The sequence below is a fragment of the Sminthopsis crassicaudata genome, chromosome 2, assembly GCF_048593235.1.
Source record: "Sminthopsis crassicaudata isolate SCR6 chromosome 2, ASM4859323v1, whole genome shotgun sequence".
Taxonomy (NCBI): domain Eukaryota; kingdom Metazoa; phylum Chordata; class Mammalia; order Dasyuromorphia; family Dasyuridae; genus Sminthopsis; species Sminthopsis crassicaudata.
In genome coordinates, this window is record NC_133618.1 from 625404416 (window position 1) to 625423802 (window position 19387).

The 19387-nt window shown below is 38.2% G+C and overlaps 1 protein-coding gene across 2 annotated transcripts in view; it reads left to right on the forward strand.

Moving 5' to 3' along the window:
• IQGAP1 (IQ motif containing GTPase activating protein 1) overlaps nucleotides 1-19387 on the forward strand; it is a 113947-nt gene that overhangs the window by 91554 nt on the left and 3006 nt on the right. For both annotated transcript variants that reach the window (XM_074296332.1, XM_074296330.1), the window contains exons 30-37: nucleotides 1006-1138; nucleotides 3284-3386; nucleotides 3732-3867; nucleotides 4200-4287; nucleotides 6467-6679; nucleotides 7017-7183; nucleotides 8898-9020; nucleotides 15795-15903. In XM_074296332.1, coding sequence (XP_074152433.1) covers nucleotides 1006-1138; nucleotides 3284-3386; nucleotides 3732-3867; nucleotides 4200-4287; nucleotides 6467-6679; nucleotides 7017-7183; nucleotides 8898-9020; nucleotides 15795-15903 — 1072 coding nt within the window. The remainder of the gene's footprint in view (nucleotides 1-1005; nucleotides 1139-3283; nucleotides 3387-3731; nucleotides 3868-4199; nucleotides 4288-6466; nucleotides 6680-7016; nucleotides 7184-8897; nucleotides 9021-15794; nucleotides 15904-19387) is intronic.

Below are 19387 nucleotides of genomic sequence, written 5' to 3' on the forward strand. Positions count from 1 at the left end.
GCCAAATGCAGCTGCTTGGGTTGTAAAAGATGAGAAATGGGGGGGAAAAAAAAGAATCATATTTGGTAATTAAAGAAATTGTTGCTAACTTTGAAGAGGACAGTTTTAATTGAGTGGTGAACTCTGAAAGCAGAGTATACAGAACAGAGGAGTTAATGAGAGAAGAATTAAGAGGCAATGACTATAGACATATTTTTGAAGAAACTTGGCTGACAAAAGAACAGAGATATAGGATGATATTTTGAGAAGATGATGGGATGTAGTGAATGTTTTTGGAGGTGAGGGAGACTTTGACATATTAGAAGATGGTAGAGAAGAAACCAGTATTTAGAGAAAGGATGAAGATTAATGAGAAGAGAGGTGATGAATTTGCAGTGTTCTGGAATAAAGGAAGGACAATTGTTAATAAAGAGATGTAGAAAGAAGTACTATTTCATTTTCTAAGACAAGGAAAAAAAGGAGATTGTAGGAAGTGATGTCAAATCAGTTTGGAGATGAGAATTGGTTCCGTTTTTTTATTTTTGTTTTTAGTAAGTAAAGACATTTAATAAATACAGATACTAAGCTGCTGTTCTTCATGTCCCACCCCATTTTCCTTTTACCCCCTAGAATTGCTGGGGAAGGGTAGGGAAAAGGCAGTAGTTATATTTAGAGGAACAAAGACTGTTGGGTCAAGTCCCTAACTTTAAGCTTAAGGTTCTGTTTATATAAGAGACCAAATTGCATTTGCCAGTGTAAATATCTTGGGGGGAGCCAATAAAAGCCTAAACCATGGCCTTGTTACACTGTGCTTCAGGGAGGGTGCAAAATGGTAGGAGAGAATTATTAGGGGGAGTGTATATGAAGAGGGAATGGAGTAGCAGTGTTATACTGTGAACTTAGCTGTTATATGGGGAGTCCTTCCATATCTTAAGGATATTTAGTGGTATATACTTGTGAACTTTGGGAGATCAGAAGATGTTTTCTCCATCTTTTTCTTATCTATTAAATCATTGATTTTTGTAGACGCTTTTTTCAAACTGCATGTGATGTACCAGAGCTGCAGGATAAATTTAATGTGGATGAGTATTCTGACTTAGTGACTGTCACCAAACCAGTTATCTACATTTCTATTGGTGAAATCATCAATACTCACACAGTAAGTATCTCTCTCTCTCTCTTTTTTTTTCCCCCCTAGTTCCTGGAGTCCATCTTTCTGTCTTTAAATGCTCCCTAGACATTGGGTAATGCAAAGTGTAGAAGAGAAGAGTTATAAAGTGCTGCCCTTCATGTGTGGGAAAGGCTCCCTCCTCATTCCTTGACACTAGCAAGGGTAGTGGTGGACTTATTAGCACAGCCAAAGGGCCGAAATGAGGCTGATGAACAATATGATGTTGATAATGAGATCAACAACTGACCGTTTCTGTGTTTTTTAAGTTTTCAAAGCGCTTGATCCTGAATTAACTTATTTGGCCTGTGATGTGGGTGATAGTATTACCCCAATTTATGGATGGGGAAAGAGAAAGTCAGACATGATTAGTGACTTGCTGAGAGTAATGCAGCAATTGCTTGAGGTCAGTTTTGAATTTCAGTCTCTCTGAGGCTAATTCTAGCTGTCATGTAAGCATGAGTTAAAAGAAAGTTACTTAGATCAGAAAGAGCACTTGGTTCTAATCAGAAGAGACTGAAGATCTCATGTTTTGTGTGCTTCTGCCACATGGCATGGAATCAGGGAAACCTACAGATCCTACCTCATACAGCAAGTCACTGAACCTCTCTGAAACTTTATGTATTTCCTCTTCTATAAAATGGAGATAATAATAGCATCTGTTTCAAAGAGTAAGGATCAGATGAGATCATGTCTGTAAATGCTTTCCCAGCCTTAAAATATTATACATGCTGCTATTATCATCATTTATTATCATCATCATCGTCATATTATTAATCTGCCTGTTTGGAATGTCTCCACTGATCTTGTTTCTGATTGCTGCCCTGGGAACTGGGTATTATTTTGTCAACAAACTCTTTCAGGAATTCCTAAGAGTAATAACCACAGAGACAACTTTGCTACTCTGGAAGTCAAAGCTTATATATTCTACTACCTCAGCATCATATTCTCATAACAGGGATGTTTTCTGGCTAATTCTTGTCTTTTTTAGATTTGAAACACTTTGTTTTTCCTAGCTCTTAATGCCTTTCTTTCTGTGTCCTGCTGTATCCATTTTGTTTTTCTTAATTAGTATTGTCTTTAAAACTACCTATTTCATTTGCTCTCTCTTTTTTGTCTGGATCCTCTGCATTCTTTCACCCATCCTCCATGGCCTGGAGTGATCTTTGCTACCAACTCAGTTGATTACCTCTGCTTCTTAACTTTCTCCCTGAAATAGCACTAACTTAAATAGGCGAGGCAACAAGCAGAAATTAACTGGCATTTTAGCAGCCTTTCTCCCACTCGTCAGACTGTCATTTTTTATCTCTATCTACTTTTCCTGAAAATAGAATTCTAGATCTCATGTGTTTTTCCCTAGATATGATCTAACATGAATTTCATTGGTAAAAATACTAAGAATCAAGTCAGTATTAACGTGTAATTCCATTTAGTGCAGGTAGGGTGTCTGGTAAAGTGCTAGACATATAGTTCTGGAGCGCAGGGAGGAGTTGCACATTAGGGACTTGCCCAGCTACTCATCATGGTTGAAGGCATAGGAGTGAATAAGATCACCAAAGAAGTGAATGTGGATTGGAAGATGAGGCGATCAAGGAGTTGGGAATATGTGGGGCACAGGAAGTGGAAGGCACAGGCAGTAAGTTAGACTCAACCTGAGCCAGAAGCCGAGGATCCAAGGCCCTGGACGACCATGGCAGGAGCGGGCAGTGCCTTCACATGATCCTCCGGGGGAAAGGGCACCTTACTACAAGTGTAAGTTTTGTTTGGCAGCTTGATGACTTAATTTCATAAAATCTAGAACCATTTTTGAGTATTGCCTTTTGTCTCCCTGATATCACAAGAAAAACTACAATAAACACTTGAAAGTCTCCATTCTTTTCTATGAGATTATCAAAAGATTATCATTGCTTCTCTCATACACAGCTTAGAAAGAAGCTAATGGAAAATTGGACCTATTTATTTGTTTGTTTATTTTTTTGAATGTGTGCTTCTTTGGAATAGTCTTTTCTATTATCATAAGCTCCCTGCAAGTAAGGATTATACCCTCTTACCTTTCTTCATAAAACATGGTGCATAGAAGTATGGACCTTTACAAAGTGGTTAACCACAAGCTTTTGACAGTAATATTTTCTTTAGTTGCTTTTAGATCACCAAGATGCCATTGCTCCTGAACATAACGATCCTATCCACGAGCTACTGGATGATCTTGGGGAAGTGCCTACTATTGAGTCCCTCATTGGTGAGTCTTTTCTTCTCCCCCACAAGAAATCTCAGGACATGCTACAGGGTGCAGAGAAAAGAATTAAAGTGCATTTCAGATCTTGGGGGCAGGAGTGTGTCCCAGAGTTTCAAGTTAGATATACTGAATCATTGAAATGGAGTAGAAACCATCCTTGTTATGAATTCCTTCATGTCTTTCATTTGATTAGGACAGATGTTTATTTTTATTACTAGTGATAATTGTTTTTGATCCATCAGAGGGCTTTTTTGTATTCTAGCAATAGGGAAAAAAATGTTTTTATCTTGAATCTTAAATCCCTTCTTTCTCAATCTCATTCTATTAATTACTTCCCCACAAATCTAGGGGAAGGGTCTGGCAATTTAAATGACTCCAATAAGGAGGCCCTGGCTAAGACAGAAGTATCTCTCACGCTGACAAATAAGTTTGATGTACCTGGAGATGAAAATTCAGAAATGGATGCTCGGACTATTTTACTTAAGTGAGTATTGAATTTAATAATTAGTAGGATTGAGAGAGTTAAATTGATCTCTTTATCTTAGTGAATGAGAAAGTTTGGCTCATGCCTTATGCTTGGGCTTTGATTTGCCTTGATTCTACTCATCTTAAGTATTGCATTTAGTAGGACTTGGTTCTTCTTGTTAAATGACTGAAATGAAGTTGATTTCCTGGAAATTCTGTCTCATAAAAAGACCATTTTCTTGAAAGCTGTGAGAGGCCTTGAAGACTTAGCATTAACAGTATTTGAACTGCTGTCACAAAAGTCAGTTTAGGAAGAGCTTTGAAACTTTTTTTTTTTCTTTTTTAATTCAGTACAAAGCATTTAATTGTGGATGTCATCCGGTTCCAGCCAGGAGAGACATTAACTGAGATCCTCGAAACGCCTACCACCAATGAACAGGTACAACTGAGGCTATTAGTTCATCAGAAGCTATTTTTCATTAAACTAGACTCTCAAAAAGTCATGATAGTAACTTAGGAAGAGGGGATGAAAATGAGTGAGATAATGGGCACTTAGTTGATCAGAGGTGAAAAGAGCCAGCTGGTCACTGGTGTGACATGGATGTGTAGGGAGGAGTGAAATATTTAAAATAGGCCTTTAAGAAAAGGACTCCACTTTTGGAAGCCATAGAAAGCCAGACTTCGGTGTGAGTACAGAAAGTATGTATGCACATGGGTAAATAAGTTGCTATGTCAATGTGAGCTTAGGAGCTTATAAAAACATGAGATTAGCTGACTTGATTTGATGTGATGTGGGCCTAGTCAGTGAGCCAGCTGTGGATTCTGGTCACCAGGTCTGTATAAAAGCAGGGTCAGGCATGTTTCATGGTTTCAGATGTATGATTCAGTGAAATTATAGATCACAACAGATCATCAAGGGCCAGTTATAAAAAGGAGTTTGAATTTGATGTACCATCAAATAGATTTATGGGGATATGAATAAGATAATGAAAACAGGGTTTAAGAGAGATTGATCTATCTACTAGCCATATGAAGAGACCATAGGAAGAAACTGTTTCAGGGCTTTAGGCAAGAAATAAGAATCAGAACTGGAGGGGCAGTATTGGGAAAGGGGAGGAGCATTGCAAAATCTTATTGCTAGGTCCTGGCAGCATGCTGGGGTCAAAGGCGCACTGGGCTGGTGGGGCTAGAGACGTGGGAGACTTTGTCAGCATTTCCCTTCATTATTTGTGACTTTGGTCAAGGTTCTCGACCCCTGAAGGCCTCATTTTTCTTGTCTGAGCTGAAGAAGTTGGATTAGATTATTTCTTACAGTTTCTTCTAGTGCTGGTGAATAAATCTGGAATTGGCATTTGAATAAGTGTATCCAAGGAACAGATTGTGATGAAAGATGATTGTCAAGTTTTAGTCTAGGCAACAAGGAAAGCAGTTTTTTATAAGCAGAATAATAATGTGGAAAGACAAGCTAGTTCTATGTTATGTATGAAATGATGATGGGATGTTAAAAGTAACTGTTCTGTGGGTGGTACTGGGGCTTAGCTAAGACATCTACAGATGTCAATTTGGAAGTCATCATTTCCGAGGTGGATTACTTGAGCTCAAAGAGTGGGTGGGCTCCTTCTTGTGGGGGATGGATAGAAACATTCTGTCAAAATATGTAGATGTAATTATATCTGTGGTATAATGGCTAACATTTACACAGTGCTTTGAAGTTTTCAAAGTGCTTTACCAGTATTGTCACATTTTATTCTTGAGAGAAGTAGGTGCTATTATTATCCCTCTTTTAGAGATGAGGAAGCTGAGGCAGAGGTTTAGTGGCATACCTAGGACCACACACCTAATAGATGAGGTCCTATTTGAACTTGGAGCTGGTATAGTAGTCTATCAGCTGTACCACCTAGGTGCCTTGTCAGAGTAGTAGGAAGAGCAGCTAGCAAAGCTTTATCAGAAGAGAGATTCTGTTTATTTATTCATTCATTCATTCACTTATTTTTTTGCTTATAGATTTATATTTTTTAAATGATGAGAGATTTTAAAAGTAGGAAAAGAAATCAGGAAATGGAATGTCAGGGAGCCAAGGGACAATTTAGAGCAATTAATAATACTGAAACAGAAATGAATGAGGAAAGGCTTTGATGTGGGCTCTAAAGGGATTATGGTTTCCTTTGAGGAAATAATGGTTGGGGTAGAAAGCACATTTCCTTTGAATTTTAAAAGGCAATTTGTGGCTGGGAAGTAAAGATAGTAAGTTTGTGTTCAAAAGTGGAATGAGGATGGACAAAATCTAGGAGGAATTGTGAACACGGGCAGTTTCTCACCATGGCATAAAGTTAGGAAGATTTATGGCTGGCCATTTTTAGCCTCACAATTCTGTTGGGGTGTCAGGAGGGGAATTTAGATGGGGCTAGGCAGTACAGTGGAGGAGAAAGGAATCTGACTTCCAATCCTATGCCATTCTTTAATCTCTTTAAGCAAGAACCCTTAATCTCTCTTTGCTTCATCTGTTAATTGGAATCGTAGAAGATTAGTTTCTAATCCATGATGTTAGATAAATTGTACTGTCTTGATTTTTGATATTAGCATGGGCCTATTTGGAACTTTTCTTTCTACTTGTTTAGGAAGCAGAACATCAGAGAGCCATGCAAAGGCGAGCCATCCGGGATGCCAAAACTCCTGACAAGATGAAAAAAACCAAATCTGCCAAGGATGACAGTAATCTGAGCCTTCAAGAGAAGAAGGAAAAGATCCAGTTGGGTTTAAAGAAGCTTGTAGAGCTTGGGACAGTGAACCCAAAAAACAAATACCAGGAGCTGATCAATGATATTGCCAAGGTAGTGTATGAGGGAGATCACAGTGTTCTTTAGCAGTTGGCATTTCAGGCCCCTTCACAGAGGGAGGAGCTCTTGAGTCAGCAACCTGCCTTCAGTTTATGGAAGGACTATGGTGTTCCTTCTAATGGAAGAACTCCTACCCCAGTCTTTTATGTGGAACAATATACTTTTGCCTAGTCTGGGTGGAAGGCAGAAAAATTCTTTATCAGTCTGACATACTTGTAAGACATGTATGCAGAATAAAGTCACTGAAATCAGAATTTTTTATTTCTCAGTAAAATGTTACTTGTTAAATGTTCAGCTGCAGAATTTGGTCTTGGTCTTCTGTCTTCCATAGGATATCCGGAATCAGCGGAGGTATCGACAGAGGAGAAAAGCTGAACTGGTCAAACTGCAGCAGACTTACAATGCTCTGAACTCCAAGGCCACGTTTTATGGCGAGCAAGTGGACTATTATAAAAGCTACATCAAAACCTGCTTAGATAACTTGGCCAGCAAGGGCAAGTAAGTGTTTTTCAAAGATCTGACTGGGGTAAGGGGTGGACGGAGGAAGGGAAAAGTAAGTGAGCGAGGATAGTACTCCTAAAGTAAACCTGAAATGCTTGGCTAGCAGGTTGCTTTTTTCTTTTTTGTGTTTTCATAAATCTCTAGCCATTCTTGGATTGGTTGGTTAGAGTATTATAATAAGGTGTTTAAGCAGGGCCTGCATTTATAGATTAATGGAATAGATAACTTTCTTTTTGACATGATTTGGAGGGTTCTGGGAAAAGCTTCCTTAGTTCCAAACATTTTACCTTTTGCTCAGAATGACAGGTGGAGAATTTGAGATGGAAGTGATCTGAGAGAACATCTCATTGAATCAACCCTTCACTTGAAAGCCGGAAAAGGAAATATTTCATGGCTATATTATACTATTACAGATTAAATTTTTTGGATTGGGTTAATTTGGGTTTTTCAGACTCCTTGATCACGATGTAGATACCTTTAAGTCTTTTTTAAGACCTGTTGTCCTTTTTGACTTCTTGATTTTATTCACAACTCTTGACCACACACTGCTTCTTGAAACATTCTCTTCCAGTGACTTTCCAGGATATATATACATTCGTAACCATTTTTCTAAATGTTCTTGCCTTTCTCTGTTTCCTTCCTTGGCTCTTTTCCCCTGGAATTGTGGTTGGCTACTTCTCGATCTCCTCCTTTGCTCTTCTACACATAGAACTTTGGCTATTTTTCTTTTTTCTCCACTTACCTATCCACCACATCTTGTTGATTTACCTCTCAAAATTTGTTGGTTTTGTTCAGTTGTTCTTCAGTTGTGTCTGACTCTTCATGATCTCCCATTTGGGATTTTCTTGGCAGATACTGGAGTAGTTTGCCATTCCCTTGTCCAGCTCATTTTACAGACAATGAAACTGAGGCAAACAGAGTTTGCTCAGAATCACGCAGCTAGTAAGTGTCTGAAGCCACATTTGAGCTCAGATCTTCCTGACTCCAGGCCCATCTACTGTATTATTTAGCTTTCCTTTCCTCAAAATACAACTGTATTTTGTTTATATTATGTTTGTTTTAGCTCCCATTTCCATTGCTACCACTGTAGTTCAGCACCTTATCACCCCTTACTTTGAATGTTAGCCTCATTGGTTTCCTTGCTTTCTGTTGTCTGAACATTTTAATTACAGAGCCATGAATGAGGGGCAAATATTCTTGCCAGGGGTGCTTCCTGTCTAGAAAACCAGACTGCGTCCCTCAGTTTGGTTCTTCTCACTAAAACAAACTTTCATTATGTTACACCCTTGTTCCACAACTTGGAATGATTGCTTTTTCTTTTTTAATGAAGTCCATAAGTACCTTGTTCTGGGATTCAGGGTCTTTTTATCTGTGCTGTTATCCAACAAGTCTTTTTTTAAACCTATACTATGTATGTATCCCCCATCTTTGATGCAGTGGGGAATGCAAGGGAGGTTAGTTGTGAATGGGAATTTTGTATCAAAGGAAAGACTCAAAATTAACTTGAAAATTAGTCACAAAGCCAGAACTAGAACTTGTAGCCAGTTGTAGTACATAGTACTGGACCATTTTGGCCCCATTTAGGTATTGAAAATTACTTTTAAAGGAAACTCCTTTGACCCAAGACCTCCCAGTCCTGGATTGTTTGGGATAGGGTTAAGCATGGGATGTGTTGTAGCTAATATCAAGTGCTCTTATTTCATTTCCACAGAGTATCTAAGAAACCAAGAGAGATGAAAGGAAAGAAAAGTAAAAAGATTTCCCTGAAATACACAGCTGCACGACTACACGAGAAGGGAGTCCTTCTAGAGATTGAAGACCTTCAAGTGAACCAGTGAGTATCCAGTGACTCTGTGACTTTATTTACAAGGAGCTGATCTATATATTGAACAGTCTCTCCCATCTCATATAGGTGGTCATTTGAATGTCATTCTAAACCACCTGATTTAGCAAGAGATTTCTTGTCCAATGCATACCTTCCTAGAGGCACAGATGGTCCCAAAGTGCTTTAAAAAGCAATATGAATCTGTTATTTAATTGACTACACCTCAGTATACTGCTTGTTTCAGAATTTACAGATTCCCTTTTTGACTGCCCTACAATTATGAGTGGCAATCTTGTGTTATTTCCTTGGGAGTTTTCAGTTTCTCTTTTCCAAGCCAAGTACTCATTTCCTAAGTTCTTGTTGGATCAATACAGAGGGAATTAAAGAGCTACATGAACCAGACATGAGACTGGAGGGACACAACATTCCCCAACCTTAGCTGGGACACAACATTCCCCAACCTTAGCCTAGGAACCTTCACTTTATTTGATATATATTTTCCTTGATAAGAGTTTATGTAGAGATATGGCTCTTTTGTCACAGCTACCCACTCTCACCGGGCTTTCTTATTGTCATCTGCAACAACACACATATTAAATACCTCTAAGTTCCTTTACAGGTTTTCCTTAGGACTTCTCCTGACCCATTAAAGAAGGAATAAGTAGCCAATAGCCTACACATAAAATTAATGGTTATTTCAAAATTTAGTGGTTAACAGAGCTACCACCTCCTACAGTGTTGGCCCCTCTATAAATAAGAACTCTCCTGTCCCTACACAAAAGAAGGGGGGTCCTGGATCCTGAAAAAAAGACATGCATGCTTCTCAGAAGTAGAGAGGCCTGCAAGCAATGTGTGTCAGATAGTTTAAGGCATCCACCCCTAGCTCACTACCTTAAGGGCACAGATAACTCAGCCTTTCAGTTGTAGCCACTAGTATCCTGTTTACATGATCTCATGTCATCTCTTTACTGTTCATAGATGTTTACTGCATCTTGAAGGGACTGACTTCCTTGTGTTACATTTCATCAGGGATAAACAACATCACATTATACAAACAATATAACGTTATAGTGAGAAAATAGGAGCCATGGGGTGTGATCTACATGTTCTCCTCATGCTCATCCTCTGCTGTTGTCTCTCTACTTTGGTCCTCATTCAGAGTGTCATAGCTAGCCACATGGTTATTTTTTCAGGGCATATCAATGCAACTAGTGAATAAAAATCCTAAAAATGTAGGATTCAGGTAGCACAGTCTATTGTACTCAAGTTCGAGCTACTCTCAGTTGTGATTTCGTCAGTTGTGTCCAATTTTTTGTGATCCCATCTAGAATTTTCTTGGCAAAGATACTGGAGTGATTTGTTCCTTTTCCAACTATTTTTACAGATGAGCTGTTGAAGCAAAAAGGGTTTAGTGATTTGCCTAGAGTCACCTAGCCAGTAAGTGTCTGAGGCTGGATTTGAAGTCGGGAAGAGTAGTTTTCTGACTTCAGGTCTGGTGCTTTATTCACTGAAGAATAACAACTTGAGCTTTTGGTACTCTGTAGAACAAATACTTTTTACTGTTTGGCCTTTATTGAATGCTAGGATTATCCTAAGCCTCAAGAATGTGATAAGTACAAGATGTTTCTTCTACATTTTAATTGGGAAGCAAGAGCACATCTACATATTGTTTGTCCTTTGTTCTGGAAAAGGACCATTATATCAGGAAGGTGATGCCATGGTGTGCAAGTGAATTGGATTTGAAGGAGGGAGGACTGTGCAGGTCTCACTTTTCCCTCCACAGCCATTTGGGTCCAGTGGCCAGATAGAGATCAGGAAGACTAGAGATGCCTCTGGATGCAGTGGCAAACCTTGGCCTTTTTAAGCTTTGGTCTTCAACAGGGTACAGTTTGACTGAGGCTGTACCCATTCAGTGATTAAAGTTAGAAATTTAGGCAAAGAATCTCCTTTTACCTCATCCCCCCAAAAAAAAATCTAAATAAATAAATCTGGGAGGGGAAAACCCTCAGGACTTCTAGCTAAAGCAGAAATGGTGGCTAATCAATGAGAAATCAGTGTTTTGGTTTAATATATGAAGTAATTAGTGCATAAGTGCTTGTAAATTTGTAAATTATATGTATGTGTATATAAAATATAGATTAGCGTGATATATACAGACATATATGTTGATATAATAGGCTGGGAGGCTAAGAAAGTGCTCAATGTGCTTTACAAATAATAACCTTGAGAAGAATTAAAGAAGGCATATATTAGTTGTAAGCCAGAAAAAGAAGTTTAGATTTGTGGCTGGCAGCTGGAAGCCATTGTAGATTCTTAGGGGGAATAACCTTCTGAAATGAAGTAAAGGTGTTCAGTTATCACCAAGAAATGACTCTGAATATATATCAGATTTATATAATACTCTAGTAGCCTTGAAAGATAAAAGTCAGGAATAAAACACCAAATTTCGCATTGATGTTCAGATAGATGTAAAGAAAGTAAAGAGAAAAAAAATCCCTCTAGAATGTCTGGAATTCTATAGTCTTTCTCCTTCCCCTGTCCTCCCCCCAGGATCTATTGGTAGTAATTTTGGAAAACAGAGGAGAGAGAACCAACATTTAAGCACCTACTAGATCCCAAGCTCTGTGCTAAGAAGTTTACAAATATCATCTCATTTGTTGCTCACAATAACCCTGGGAGAAAGGTGCTAATCCCCATTTTATGATTGTGGAAACTGAAGTAGACAGAAGTCTCATAGCTAGTAACTGTCCGAGGCTGGATTTGGATTCTAAACCCAGCACTCTGATGCCTTTTTGAAGGACATCTGGTTTATGGGCCTGGTTTTTATCTCGTTTTTCTTAGTCACACTTTGTGTCCAACTTTGAGGTCTTCTTGACCCAGGACCTGGGTTAAACTCTCTCCTTTCTCTACCTCAAAGATCTGGGCCATGGCTATTTTCTCTAATTTATTCTGGACTCTTAGCAGTGTTGATTGCATTAAGTTAATTTTTACCTGCTTTGAATTTTTACTGTCCTGAAGGTTCCTGAAGGGCTATTCCAGGTGGCATGTGATGAAAGTTTTCTTTTATAATCATTGTTCTGAGTAAACTTCCTTCAGGCTGTTATTTGAACTCAGGGGAAACTGCCTTAGGCACCTCAGAGATGTGTATATGGTTATTTAGAGACATTTAGAACAAGCCTTCAGTTCTTCATGCTTTAAAAGTGTGGGTCAGCCACATTAAGAAATGTGATGTGATTTCATCAGTGTAGGGAACTTTCTGGTGACAAAATTTGTTCTCCATCTTTTGGTGATAGCAAGCTGGCTAGGACTTTTAGAGGTAACTGAACTGCTCAGAGTAATATATAGAAAGTATATTGGAGGCGTGACTTCTAGCTCTTCTTCACTTACAGCCACCATCACTTGAGCTATGATTTTAAAAAATAACTCCATTGGTGAAATAAATAAGGCAGCAAAATCTGGTCCTTGTATTATGTCTTCTGGGCATTGTTACTTGGATCTCCTCTCTAGAACTTAGACCTGCTTGCCCTATCTTAGAGAATCTTCTCACCATCTCTCTAAATCCAGGTGAGAACAGATTCCTCATGTAGTAACATTTGATGCTTTTTGCTTTCAAAGAAAAGCTCTCCTATGACACTTTTCCCTTGGGTATGCAAAGATCAAATGTCCCCACCCAACTGGTTTTGTTAGCTAAATTCTAGTTTCCGTGCTGTTTAGGAAATTCTCAGCTGACCTCTTAAAAGTGTGGCCCCAGAGGGCACTAGGGCATGTCTTTGGGCACACACATAAAAAAATCAAGCAGATAAGAATACCCGTTTGTGACACCGGATATTTTCATGGCCAAAGAAACATATTTACAAGGAAGCAATTCATTTCTTATAAAGATTTTTTTTCTCCTACTAATTTTCTCTTCATACACATGTTTTTAAGTTCCCCTAACTGTGATTAGAGTAATTAGAGTAAGAATGGATAATAGGAACACCTTTAATACATTCTAGAAAATCTTTGAAAAAGTTTATATAAACTAGATTATCTACACCAGTGGGAAATGAGACTGTGGTAAGTTTTCCTGGCTTTTGATTTATAACAACAGCAAAACTCATATTGAGTTTTAAACTCTGCAAAGTGCTTTCCATCCTTTAATGCACATTTGAGACCCACAGATAGAATTTGAATCTAGATCTTCTTGACTCCCACATTGAGGACCAACCCTAGAATCAGAGCAGCCTCTGAGAAGGAGGTATTCTGGATAGATAAATTGCTCAAGTAATCAAGTAGTTATTATTTTTCATCATCAGAACTTTAATATATTTAAAGTAGAAATCTTTCCCAAATCTGTGACATATTTCTGTGCCTTACTCAAAGGCTACCAAATGTAACTTGACCACTTATTGATGACTGAAGCTTACAAATATGAACATAGGTTATTCTGTTGTGCTGTAGTGGGGGACCTCCCTTTCTCCCCTTTCCCTTCACCTCTCCTGTCTCTTTCCTCCTCTTCTTCTTCCTCTTTTACATACACCCACCTCTAACAATTTAGTTTTATAATAAATAACTGGAAGGCAAAATTTTATTAAGCGCCTATTATGTGTAAGACACTAGGGATACCAAAGTAAAGGTGATTATAATCTGTAATTCACATGCTGGCAGGGAAGTAGCATAGATTTAACATATACATAGATGTACATAAGAAGAGCACACATGTATCTTTAAAAGGGGAACATGACAACAAGGGAGAGATCTTACCAATGTACTTTAAAAGACTCTAGTTGGAGAAAACATTTTTTTCTTGAAGGAGAAAACTTAATAGAAGAAATGACTTCTATCCAAGTTAGCTTTGAAGGAAGAAAGTAATTCTGGATGGTAGAGCTGAAGATGGCATTGATAGTAGGCACAGAAATGGCCTACACAAACGTGTAGAGGCAGGCCATGAGCTGGAACAGCTCATAATCTGTTCTGACTGGAGTTGTATTCATGAAAGGGAATAATGTGTGGGGGGACCATAAAAAAGATAGATTAAAGCCTCGATGGTGGTGGTTTTTTCCTAGAAGCAATAGGGTATCAATGAGTTTCTGAGAAGGAGAACGACATGCTTGATCCATGACCCACTTTGGCAATTGAAGGTAGGATGAATATGGGGGAGGGATCTCATGGGGAGAGAGTAGAGACAAACAAATGAGGCCCTAAACTTGTTGTATGGTAGCCTTGTAAGTGGAAAGAAGCCAGATGCAAAAGATGTGGTGTAGATGGAACTAAACAAAGTTGGCAGCTGATTAGATATAGAAGGAGGAGAAGGGAGGGCATGGTAAGGAGAAACTGGATTGAAGATGAATCTAAAATTATGAACTAGAGAGACTTCAAAGGTAGGGGAACTCTGATCGGGTAGGGATTTCTGAACAGATAGGGGGATATTTGAAGGATGGGTATGGGTGAATTTAGAGTAGATAATGACTGCCATCCTGCATATGGTGAGTTTGAAGTACCAGCTGGGGATGTCTAGTAGGCATTTGGAGATGTGGAGGCAGGACTAAATACATAGATTTACTAGATGTTTAATAAGTATAAATTTGAGAGTCATCAATGGTAATTGAACACTTGGTGAGATATCAAGGGAGAGTAGAGGGATGTTTGTCCATTACTTGCCATATTGTGTGGTTCAAGGATGTTGTGCTTTTTTTCCAGCATATGGTAAGTTCTAATTAATTCCGTGTGTGTATGTATATGTTTAGATGTGTGTATATGTAATATACACGTAATATTTCTGTCCCATTTCTTGTTGCCAATGTGCCTACCACAACAATCATTCCTTTTTCTTCCAGTTGACTGTTTATATTAAGTTGCAGGCTTGAAAACTAGATCCCTAGGATTGTTAGAATTGTGTAACAAGGAAGAGTATGTAGGTACTGAGTAAGGACTTGGGGTGCTAGTGACCTATTTAGAATAATGGGTTTATAATTGGAAGGAATCTGAGGTATGAATAAAGTGCATCAGCTTTAAAAATACATGGACTGTCATGGCATCTGTGTCAGATCCAAGTTCCCTTGGATGTTCTCTTTGTTTCTCAGCTCTGTCATAAATAGGAGTGAGTGTTGAGTACTTGGTTTCCGGAGTGTCCAGCAAAACTATGTTCAGAGTAGGACCCGCTGTGATCATCTCCATTGTGCTGTAACAGCAACCTTCCTCTTTTTCCACAGTAATTCTTGATATGGTATTTGGCTTGTCATGAAACTGAAACATTTTGCCTTTTAAGAATTTACCCAGCATGATGTTTGAAGCCTATGCTCACTTCTTTGTGTTCAGGCCTTCTACTTCTGACCAGCCAAATCCTTCTCTGGACTCTTCCCTTCTTGCCCTTAACTGTCCCCCAGGCTTCACTGTGTTAGGCCCCTCCCAATTTTCCACCGCTAATTCCAGCCCAGCTCTTGTATTGCTGTCCTCCTTCCCCGATGCATGGTGGGTAGGTACTGCTTTGCTTAATAGTCTAAAGACTTCCTTTGAAACTGTCTTGGCAGGGTCTTTGGTTGCTCCTGCTTGAGCAAAGCAGGGATGCTACATTGGAGATAGCAAACTATCTTCTCTTTAAGTTCCAAAGCACATATTCACAGTTTCATTGGCAGAAAATAAGGTGACAGTTAAAATAAACAATTCACTGCACTCCTGCCTTCCTTTCATGGATCCTAACCAATTTCCTCACCTCATAACCTGTCCTTTCCCTCCTCATCCCCCTCTTTTATAAGACATGCAGATCATGACCTCTAGTAATTTGTTGATTTTTTTTTTAAACAGGTTCAAAAATGTGATCTTTGAAATCGGCCCAACGGAGGAAGTTGGAGACTTTGAAGTGAAAGCCAAATTCATGGGGGTTCAGATGGAGACTTTCATGTTACATTACCAGGTGAGTGGCTTTTCCTTAAAAGGCCCTGTGTAGAGATGTTCACTTAAAGAATAACAGCAGTTCCCATGGATAGAGTGCTTATTGTGGTTACAAAGCACTTTCAGATAGAATATTTCTTTTAATTGCCACAACAACTCTGAGAGGCGTGATAAACATAGTTATTCCATTTTACAGATAGAACTCTAAGATGCAGAGGTTAGGGGCCATGACCAGTATCTCACAACTAGTAAGTAACAGAGCTGGCACTCCAACATTGGGGCTTTGGAGTTAATATTCAGTGTTCTTTTTGTTATCCCACTCTTTCTCGAAAGAAACAGAAGAATTAACTTTTGAGAAGATTCTTTTCAGAGATTTAAATAATATGGGGTCTTCTTTGGAAAAAAAATTTGTGTGCTCGCATTTGTCTAATTTGTCTAAGCTTGATGACTGAGATTACATAGGAGCTTTGAGAGTAGGTTAGAACACTAAAAGGAAAGAAACAAAAGCAGTATCAACTACTTAACATTTCCCTAGTCCTATAAAGCTTTTTTCTATTTTCATTTGAACTTTCTCTTATTGAGGCAGCTGCTGTTGTTCCTCATTTTACGGAGGAGGAAACTGAGGCAGAGCAATACTTCATTACTCAGTATCACTCAGCTAGTCAATAGCTGAGGTAGAATCTGAACAGGGCAGGTTCCTTTGAGCCTAAGTGCTGGGTGCTGCTCATTTATCCATCTAGGCTACTGTGGGCTGGCTCCATGGACCTTCCTAGCTACTGCCTGAGGCTGAGCTTAGCCCTATGAGGAGCAAAAGGGCAAACACTCTGTGCTTCTATCCTGGCTCTGACCCTTCCCCTCCTTTCTGTGAATTGGGCTGAAGTTTGTGGGCTTAATGGTTCTGTTGGTCAGCAGATGTTTCTGAGCCCCTATGGGAGGCAAAATGAGCCCTTGTGTTCAAGGAGCTTACATTCTACTGTAGGAGGCAGTGTGGAAAGAAAGAGGTATCTACTTTTCCCTTCTATTTCTGAGAGAGTAGCATGGATTTGAATCTGTGATTTCTTTATTATGGGAAATAGAGTAATAATTTATCATTTCCATAGAATGCTTTATGTGTGTTTTCTCATTTTGTCCTCAAAAGAGTTCTGTGAGAGAGTTCTGTATTATTATCCCCATTTTATTGATGATCAAACCAAGACTAAGAAGTTAAATGATTTGTTCCAGGTCACAGGTAATAAATATCAAAGGATATTACTAAGTTTGAATTTGTCAGGATTCAGTCTCTTCCTCTCTCCCAATCTTCCTTACTCCTCTTGTTGGGTATACAATGCCGCCTTTTCTCTGATGTAGCTTCATCAGAAACTCCAGCTGCTTTTACTCATTTTCCACTTGTTCTCCTCAAATTAGCCACCCTTTGGTCCTTAGGCCTTCCTCCTTTCCATTAGTTGTCTCTTCCTGTGTTATCTCTTTGAGCTGACTGCACTCATATATTTCCTCAATGAAGTCCTTCACCATTGCTCACACACAGAACAATTTGGGTCACATGCTTTACCTGCTTGTGTTCACTATATAACTTCTGTTGTTTTAAGTTATTGGTCATTTTTGTTCTGCCTAATTGGACATGACTGAGCAAGGATATGAGGTGCAGGGATTGGTAGAAAGGGGGAGTGCTTAGGCACCTTCAGTTTCTCACTAATATGAGTCTCTTCTTACTTGCTAAGTACCTTCCCTTATAATGTCATGATGCCATTTTGGTCCTCTTTGAGAATGAAGGACAACAACCAACCATCTGGGAAAGGCTAGAAAGTGATATCTCAATAGAAAGGAATATGTCAATGTTCATAGGAAGAAGTGTCTTTCTAAATTTTAAAGCATTTTTATCATGTATATAAATGAAGAAATATAAAAATATAATTGGTATATTTGTCCTATGTGGCGGAAAAAGCTTTGATATAAATGACTAGTCCTTTCATTGTGATCCTGAACAGTAGCTTGTACATCATATACTACTCTAAATATATCATTGGAGATCAAAACCCTTCAGTGTCTAATGGGAGTAACTAATATTTTTCTTTTTTTAAAAACTAACTAGATTTTCATGTAAGGAGTCAGTGATGAAAGTTTTCTTTTTTTCTAGACATTTGCTTTTAAATGCAGATCCTCTCTTTTTTCTTTGAATTGATTGTACTCATGACTTATGTAACAGAAACTAGTTTCCATCTCTGTTGATGTTTCTGAAATATATTCACCAATTATCAAACCTGACTTGTTCAACACAGGATGCAATTTCATAAATGGGTTTCTATGTAAACAGTGAGTCTCTGAAGGAAAATCAGAGCGTTTCCCTAAGATTTAGAGCATTAAAACAATTCAAAGATGAACATCTGAAAAATGAGGAAAATGAAATGCCTTGCCCAAGATCTTGCATCTTCACTTCTGTTTTATCAGATACACATAGATGTAGCCAGTGCCTGGAATAGTTAAAATATGGTCTGACCAACTATTAAGGGCTAATTGATCTTGCAAGAGGCCTTTAAATTCTAACCCACTGAATTCTGTTTTTTCAACATTTTTAAAATCCTCTCAGATTCTAATATTGGTAGCCCAGCTCTTACATATTCATTCTCACCATGACAAAAAAAAAACAAAACCTGAAATATCAAACATTTGGGTTCAGGGGCCTGGTGATTTTGTTGAGATCTCATTGTTGGTCCTATTTCCATTCCCTATTGAATATTATATTTATCATATCAGATTGTAATTCTCATTTTATCCACATTTTTTTTAACAGGAGAAGAAAATTTGACTTTGGATTCTAGTCTCACCATTCTTATTAATTAGCTTCAGTGGGCCTCACTTTCCCCATCTCTAAAATTACTAAGTTGATCTAGAGTCTTTTTCAGGTCATGTCTTTTATCATTAAAATATTCTATTCTTAAGATCTTACAGAACTACTAGTGTCCACTCAATGTAAATCACCACATGCTATATTCACTTTTTTTTCTGTTTTTTTTCCCCTCTCTTCCATGTTTTTTTCCTTTTGCTTTGATTTTTCTCTCCCCAGTATTATTCATAAAACAATGTGTATTAAAAATAAACTTAGTACAATTAAAAAAAAAAGAACTACTAGTTTTCTAGTCTATCACAAAAAAATTCAGTCTCTTTCATCATATAATTTTACTAAAGTGGGAAAAATATGCTGCTTCAAAATAGGGGGATGATAAATAAATGTAAAAATTAAATATTCCTTTTCAAGAAAGCTTATTCAAATCTGACATCAGAAAATTGACACTTACTAGCTGTATGACCCTGGGAAAGTCACTTTACCCCAGTTGTGTCACTCTCACACACATACTTCCCCCAAAAGAAAGAAAATGTATTTGACATGAAAAATATAAGCCCTGAATTAACCTGAAAAAATATATTCACTAAAATACTTAATTCCTAAGAATCTGGTCATCAATGTATTTATCATATAATCTGATGTGGAATTTATTTTTGTTTGAGAT